Consider the following 8,083-nt stretch of genomic DNA (forward strand, 5'->3'; position numbering starts at 1 on the left):
TGTGTGTGTGTATGTGTGTGTGTATATATATATGTATATGTATATATACTTGAGAGATAGGATCTTGTTCTGTCACCCAGGCTGGAGGGCAGTGGCATGATCATAGCTCACTGCAACCTCAACCTCCCCAGGCTCAGGTGATCTTCCTATTTCAGCCTTCTGAGTAACTAGAACCACAGGTGTGTACCACCACACCTGGCTAATTTTTTGATTTTTTGTAAAGATGAGGTCTTATACTGTGTTGCCCAGGTTGGTCTCGAACTTCTGAGCTCAAGCAGTCCTCCCACCTTGGCCTCCCAAAGTGGCTGACCCCACCAATTTAAATGTGCTATGCCCTTTACCCTTGCTGCCCAATTCCCTGCTTTACTTTCTTTCTGGGTGCTCTCTACCATCTAGCATTTATATTTTACTTATTTTGTTTATTGCTCCACAAGGGCAGAAACTGTTATTCGTGGATGTATCCTAAGTACCTAAGATAGTGCCTGGCATATAGTAGATGCTCAATAAACATCTGTTGAGTGAATGAACGAATGAAGTTGCTAAGGTTATGCAGTGAACTCAGTTGGCACAGTCCAGGCTCTTGTCCACTCTGCCATAGTGTCACTTAAGGAAGGGGTAGGACTCAGCCTCCCCATGCTCCATCTGTCTGGATCTACAGATGCGGAACATTTAATCTGGCTGAAAGGACAAAATCAATCTTGTAGCCTAATTTCCTCCTTTTTTTTTTTTTTTTTTTGAGAAGGAGTCTCTCTGAGTTGCCTAGCTGGAGTGCAATGGTATGATCTTGGCTCACTGCAACCTCCACCTCCTGGGTTCAAGTGATTTTCCCACCTCAGCCTCCCAAGTAGCTGGGATTACAGGCATGCACCGCCACAACCAGCTAATTCTTGTATTTTTAGTAGAGATGGGGTTTCACCCCGTTGGCCAGGCTGGTCTTGAACTCCTGACCTCAGGTGATCCCCCTGCCTTGGCCTCCCAAAGTGCTGGGATTACAGGCGTGAGCCACCGTGCCCAGCCCTGATTTCCTCATTTTTAAGGTAAGGCAACTAAAGTCCATAGACAGCACTGAATCTCCCAGAGACACAGAACAAGCCACTGGCAGAACTGGGACCATCACCCAGGCTTCCTGATACCCTGGCACCTGCCACCTCCAAAGCCCAGGGGTTCTGTGGAGACTGAACTCTCTGGGGTGGGTGGGGCTGTGCCTGCCCATGAGTTGCAGGAAGCAGCGAGGGCATCTGTCAGTCTCCCAGCCCGGAGAAGTGGGCCCAGGACTGCCGCCACTCTCTCGATTTTGCAGAGACCGTCCCTGGCTCTGAATGAGAGAGGAATTCAGAAGGGGAAGGGGGTTCTAACCGCTGTGATGATGTCTTGGGTGTTGAGGGCGATGTGCTGGACCCCAGCGCCCCCATTGTAGTCCACATATTCCTGGGGGAGGGAAACAAGGAGACCACTGTCATTTGCCCCGTCACCTACATCCCTGACCCTGCAAGAGCCCCCAGACCGCTTCCCTGCTCCCCTTTCCCCCAGCCAGGGGCAGCCTCACCTGGATCTGGGACTTCTTCTTGCCAGGCGCTGGCTCATTGATGGGCATCTTGATGGACTCCTCATAGTTGGCCACCACAATGGATCGCAGAGAGCTATATTCTGTGTGCACCTGCGTGTCATCCACAGACCAGAAGCGGTGGAACTGCAGGTTTTTCAGGTACCTGTAGGGTGGGCGGTGGGACACATCTGCTCTGAGTGCCTCCAGGGACGGCCTCCATCACCCCATTTCCACCTTCCAGAATCCGTCCCTGAGCAGGCTCCAGAAAGGAGATGCCATTGCCACCATACCCATCAGAGATTTAGATCTTTCTGTTGTTGTTGCTCGAGACAAAGTCTCACTCTGTTGCCCAGGCTGGAGTGCAGTGGTGTAATCTCGGCTCACTACAACCTCAACCTCCAGGCTCAATTGCTCCTCCCACCTCAGCTTCCCAAGTAGCTGGGACTACAGGCATGTGCCACCACACCTGGATAATTTTTGGGTATTTTTATTTTTTGTTTTTTGAGACAGAGTTTCGCTCTTGTCACCCAGGCTGGAATGCAGTGATGCAATCTTGGCTCGCTGCAACTGCCACCTCCTGGTTCCAAGCGATTCTCCTGCCTCAGCCTCCCAAGTAGCTGGGATTACAGGCATGCACCACCATGCCCAACTAATTCTTTGTATCTAGTAGAGACAGGGTTTCACTGTGTTAGTCAGGCTGCTCTCGAACTCCTAACCTCAGGTGATCCACCTGCCTCAGCCTCGCGAAGTGCTGGGATTACAGGTATGAGCCACTGTGCCCAGCTGTAGTTTTTGTAGAGATGGGGTCTCACTATGTTGCCCAGGCTAGTCTTGAACTCCTGGGTTCAAGCCATCCGCCTGCCTGGGCCTCCAAAGTGCTATGATTCCAAATATGGGCCACCACACCCAGCCTAGATTTGTGCCTTTATGATGACATTTTTCCTTCAAGTGGAAGTGTCTTGGAACGAAATACATACAGGATGGCAAGGCTCCCACAGATGGAAGTAAAGTGTTTTGAGAAAAAGGCCCTTGCTTTTTCCTCTGGGTTGTGGCAGTCTTCCTCCAAGCCTCCATGGACTGTGATGCCCCCAGGGTTCCTCAGAGGGAGGGCCTGTGGGTTGCTTTGGGCCTCAAGTCCACTGGTCTCCGTGTTGACAGTTTTATAGTGAATAAATGCATCAGTGGCCTCAGGCTAACTCCCATCATTTTGTGCTGTTTTTTCCACTTTCATTTTATTTTATTATTAGTATTATTATTTATGTTTAGATAAAGTCTTGCTCTCTCACCCAGGCTAGAGTGCAGTGGTGTAATCTCAGCTCACTGCAACCTCTACCTCCCTGGTTCAAGCAATTCTCCTGTCTCAGCTTCCCAAGTAGCTGGGACTACAGGCACATACCACCACATCCAGCTAATTTTTGTATTTTTAGTAGAGATGGGGTTTCGCCATGTTGGTCAGGCTGGTCTTGAACTCCTGACCTCAGGTGATCCACCTGCCTCTGCCTCCCAAAGTGCTGGGATTACAGGCGTGAGCCACTGTGCCCCGTCTATTTTATTTTATTCATTTATTTTTTGGAGACAGAGTCTTTCTCTGTTGCCCAGGGTGGAGTCTCGCTTTGTTGCCCAACCTCCACCTCCAGGGTTCAAGCAATTCTCCTGCCTCAGCCTCTTGAGTAACTGGAATTACAGGCGCCCGCCACCTTGCCCACCGAGTTTTTGTATTTTTAGTAGAGACGGGGTTTCTCCATATTGGTCAGGCTGGTGTTGAACTCCTGACCTCAAGTGCTCCTCCCACCTCGGCTTCCTAGAATGCTGGGATTACAGTTGTGAGCCACTGCGTCCAGTTGTATTTTCCACTTTACTGCAAGGACCAGGGAGTGGGCCAGTCCACCATGGGGACCCGTCATCTTCACGCAGAAGGAGAGGGCCAGGGTCTCACCATTCGGAGGCGGACACCATCTCCTGATCAGGCTGGTTTCCCACAATGTGGTCAATAATCTCGAGACTGCATTTGGGCCTGGGGAGGGAAGAAGATGGGGGTGAGAAGGTGGCTACCCCCCAGATCGCTCCCTTCTCCATGACCCCTCAATAATAATAATAGCTCACACTTCTGTTTTCGGAGTTTTATTTTTTGGTAGAGATGGAGTCTCTACACAAAGACAGACTCTTTTTTTTGCCCAGGTTGGTCTAAAACTCTGGAGCTCAAGTGAACCTCCTGCTTCAGACTCCCAAAGTGCTGCGATTATACGTGTGAGCCACCACGCCCGGTCTCACACTTATGTAGCATTTACTATGGGCTGGACATTTTATTTTGTCAACTCATATACTATTACGGTCCCCATTTTACAGATGAAGAAACTGAGGTCTAGAGAGATGAAGCGACTTGCCCAGGGCGAAATGGCTATGAAGTAACAGAGCAGGGATTTGAACCCGGGAAAGTTTGGTTGCAGAGGCCATGGTCTCAGCCTCTATGCCACCTCTTCAAGCACCCCCAAGGACTTCCAGGAATTTCCTAGCCAGCTCCATTCTGCCCCAACACACATGCACAGTGGACACGGAGGAAGGGGCATTACTTTTCACAGTACCTCAGGGCTTTCCACCCACCTCTGCCCCGAGAGACACTCACAGTTTAGGAAGTAGGGGGTCCATGAACACTGGGGCCTCATATCCAGGCAAGAATTGGCCGGTGTAGTTCATCTTCTCCACCAGGGTGTGTGTGGTGTCCCCATACTACGAGTGGAAAACAGCCTGGCTCGGCCCCTGGGCACCCATCCCCGCCGAGGACAGAGCACATTTCATAGCGCTAACGTAGCCCTGGGTTCCAACCCCTATCTGACCCTAACCAGATGCGTGATCTTGGGCAAGTCACTTCTCCTTTCTGAAATAAACTGCAATCTGTCACTTGTTTGAGAGTTTCTTTGAGGGCAGGGACGCTATTTTGCTCATCGTGGTGTACCCAGCACCAAGCTCAGTGCCTGGCAAAGGGGAGGTGCTCAATGAAGCACCTACTTCATTTATTTCAGTAGGTCAACTAGATGAAGAACGCAGGAGGGCACTGGATTAAATTATACTGAAGAGTGGCCGGGCACGGTGGCTCACGCCTGTAATCCCAGCACTTTGGGAGGTGGAGGCTGGCGGATCACGATGTCAGGAGATCGAGATCATCCTGGTAAACATGAAACCCCATCTCTACTAAAAATACAAAAAATTAGCCGGGTGTGGTGGCGGGTGCCTGTAGTCCCAGTTACTCAGGAGGCTGAGATAGGAGAATGGTGTGAACCCGGGAGGCGGAGCTTGCAGTGAGCAGAGATCGTGCCACTGCACTCCAGCCTGGGCGACAGAGTGAGATTCTGTCTCGAAAAACAAAAAAACAAAAATATTATACTGAAGAGCTCTGTCAGCCACTTTAGTCATCTTTTTTTTTTTTTTTTTAAGGCAGAGTCTCGCTCTGTCACTCAGGCTGGAGTGCCTTGGCATGATCTCGGCTCACTGCAACCTCCATCTCCCAGCTTCAAGCGATACTCCTGCCTCAGCCTCCTGAGTAGCTGGGATTATAGGTGTGCACCACCATGCCGGGCCCACCTCAACCTCCCAAAGTGCTGGGATTACAGGCATGAGCCACTGCACCTAGCCTTTTTTTTGAGAAAGAGTCTTGCTTGTTGCCCAGGCTGGAGTGCAGTGGCATGATCTTGGCTCACTGCAGCCTCCTCCTCCTGGGTTCAAGAGATTCTCCTGCCTCAGACTTCCAAATAGCTGGGACTACAAGCATGTGCCACCACACCTGGCTAATTTTTTTTTTTTTTTTTAGACTGAGTTCTGCTCTTGTTGCCCAGGCTTGAGTGCAATGGCGCGATCTTGGCTTACCGCAACCTCCGCCTCCCGGGTTCAAGCAATTATCCTGCCTCAGCCTCCTGAGTAGCTGGGATTACAGGCATGCGCCACCACGTCCAGCTAACTTTGTATTTTTAGTAGAGATGGGGTTTCTCCATGTTGGTCAGGCTGGTCTCGAACTCCCAACCTCAGGTGATCTGCCCACGTCGGCCTCCCAAAGTGCTGGGATTACAGGCGTGAGCCACTGCACCCAGCCCCCACACCTGGCTACTTTTAGTGTTGTTTTACTAAAGACGGGGTTTTATCATGTTGGCCAGGCTGTTCTTGAACTCCTGACCTCAAGTGATCCACTCACCTTGGCCTCCCAAAGTGCTGGGATTACAGGCACACTCTAACCATTTTTATGTTTAATTTTTTAACTTTTTTGTTTTTATTTATTTATTTAATTGAGACGGAGTCTTGCTCTGTCACCCAGGCTGGAGTACAGTGGCACAACCTTGGCTCACTGAAACCTCTGTCTCCCAGCTTCAAGTGATTCTTCTGCCTCAGCCTCCCAAGTAGCTGGGATTACAGGCGCCTGCCATGCCCAGCTAAGTAGAGACAGGGTTTTGACACATTGGCCAGGCTGGTCTCGAACTCCTGACCTCAGGTGATCCACCTGCCTCAGCCTCACAAAGTGCTGGGATTACAGGCATACTTTAACCATTTTTATGTTTAATATAATTTTGAACTTTTAAAAAAATTTTTATTTATTTTTGAGACAGAGTCTCACTGTCAACCAGGCTGGAGTGCAGTGGTGTGATCATGGCTTACTGCAGCCTGCATCTCCTGGACTCAAGCAATCTTCCCACCTCAGCCTCCCATGTAGCTGGGACCACAGGCATGCTCCATCATGCCTGGCCAATTTTTAATTTTTTCATAGAGATGGGGTCTCACTTTGTTGTCCAGGCTGGTCTCAAATTCCTGGGCTCAAGCAGTTCTCCTGCCTTGGCCTCCCAAATTGCTGAGATTATAGGTGTGAGCCACTGCACCTGGCCTATTTATTTTTTATTTGTATTTTTAATTTTTGTAGAGATAGGTCTCCCTATCCTGCCCAGGCTGGTCTCGAACTCCTGGCCTCAAGTGATCCTCCTGCCTCAACCTCCCAAACTGCTGGGATTATAGGTGTGAGCCACTGTGCCCAGCCCTTTATGTTGAATTTAATCTGGAGGAGGTAAGAGCTACGATTGTCTCTGTATTACAGTAACACAGGTGCTGGCCAGGCGTGGTGGCTCACGCCTGTAATCCCAGCACTTTGGGAGGCCGAGGCAGGCAGATCACGAGGTCAGGAGATCGAGACCATCCTGGCCAACATGGTGAAACCCCGTCTCTACTACAAATACAAAAATTATCTGGGCATGGTGGCAGGCGCCTGTAGTCTCAGCTGCTTGGGAGGCTGAGGCAGGAGAAAGGTATGCACCCGGGAGGTGGAGCTTGCAGTGAGCCGAGATCGCACCACTGCACTCTAGCCTGGGCAACAGAGCATGACTCCGTCTCAAAAAAGAAAAAAAAAAAAAAGGAAACACAGGTGCTAAACAGAATTGGTCGTCTTTGCTGAGTGTCTAATGTGCTAGGTACTGTTCTAAGTGCTATACACAAATGACCTCATTGGATCCCTTTTTTTTTTTTTTTTGAGACAGGGTGTTATTCTGTCACCCAGGCTGGAGTGCAACAGTGCAATCTCGGCTCACTGCAACCTCTGCCTCCTGGGTTCAAGCGATTCTCCCACCTCAGCCTCCCAAGTGACTGGGACTACAGGTGCACACCACCACGGCTGGCTAATTTTTGTATTTTTCTTTTAGTAGAGGTGGAGTTTCACCATGTTGGCCAGGCTAACTCCTGACCTCAAGAGATTCACCCGCCTCAGCCTCCTACAGTGCTGGGATTATGGGCGTGAGCCACTGTGGCCAAAAAAAAAAAAAAAAAATTGAAGAAAACAGCCTGGCACGGTGGCTCCTTGGATCCTTACGATGACCCTATGAGGAGTCATAGCTGAAGATACTGAGGTTTGCAGCCATGAAAAGGAACGAGATCATGTCCTTTGCAGGGACATGGATGGAGCTGGAAACCGTTATCCTCAGCAAACTAACACAGGAACAGAAAACCAAACACTGCATGTTCTCACTTAGAAGTGGGAGCTAAGCAATGAGAAAACATGAACACATCATGGGAACAACAGACACTAGGGCCTGTCAGAGGCAGGAGGTCAGGGAGGGAGCACACCAAGAAGAGTAGCTAACGGATACTGGGCTTAATACCTAGGTGATGGGATGATCTGTGTAGCAAACCACCATGCACACGTTTACCTATGTAACAAACTTGAACATCCAGCACATGTACCCCAGAACCTATAATAAAAGTTGAAGAGGCCGGGCGCGGTGGCTCACACCTATAATCCCAGCACTTTGGGAGGCCAAGGCGGGCGGATCACGAGGCCAGGAGATGGAGACCATCCTGGCTAACACGGTGAAACCCCATCTCTACTAAAAATACAAAAAATTAGCCGGGCATGGTGGTGGGCACCTGGAGTCCCAGCTACTCGGGAGGCAGATGCAGGAGAATGGCGTGAACCCTGAAGGCAGTGGGTGCTTGCAGTGAGCCAAGGTCGTGACACTGCACTCCTGACAGAGTGAGACTCCGTCTCAAAAAAAAAAAAAAAAAAAAAAAAAA

The 8,083-nt window shown here is 50.0% G+C and overlaps 1 protein-coding gene across 1 annotated transcript in view; it reads right to left on the reverse strand.

Annotated features, from left to right (window-relative positions):
• Positions 1-1,332: 1,332 nt before the first annotated feature.
• HPD (4-hydroxyphenylpyruvate dioxygenase) overlaps positions 1,333-8,083 on the reverse strand; it is a 48,981-nt gene continuing 42,230 nt past the window's right edge. The window contains exons 10-13 of the mRNA XM_026457389.2: positions 4,170-4,273; positions 3,483-3,560; positions 1,547-1,709; positions 1,333-1,428 (exon numbers count right to left, since the gene is read on the reverse strand). Of these exons, the coding sequence (XP_026313174.1) occupies positions 1,333-1,428; positions 1,547-1,709; positions 3,483-3,560; positions 4,170-4,273 (441 nt within the window). The remainder of the gene's footprint in view (positions 1,429-1,546; positions 1,710-3,482; positions 3,561-4,169; positions 4,274-8,083) is intronic.

This window comes from Piliocolobus tephrosceles, chromosome 10 (assembly GCF_002776525.5).
Source record: "Piliocolobus tephrosceles isolate RC106 chromosome 10, ASM277652v3, whole genome shotgun sequence".
Lineage (NCBI taxonomy): Eukaryota > Metazoa > Chordata > Mammalia > Primates > Cercopithecidae > Piliocolobus > Piliocolobus tephrosceles.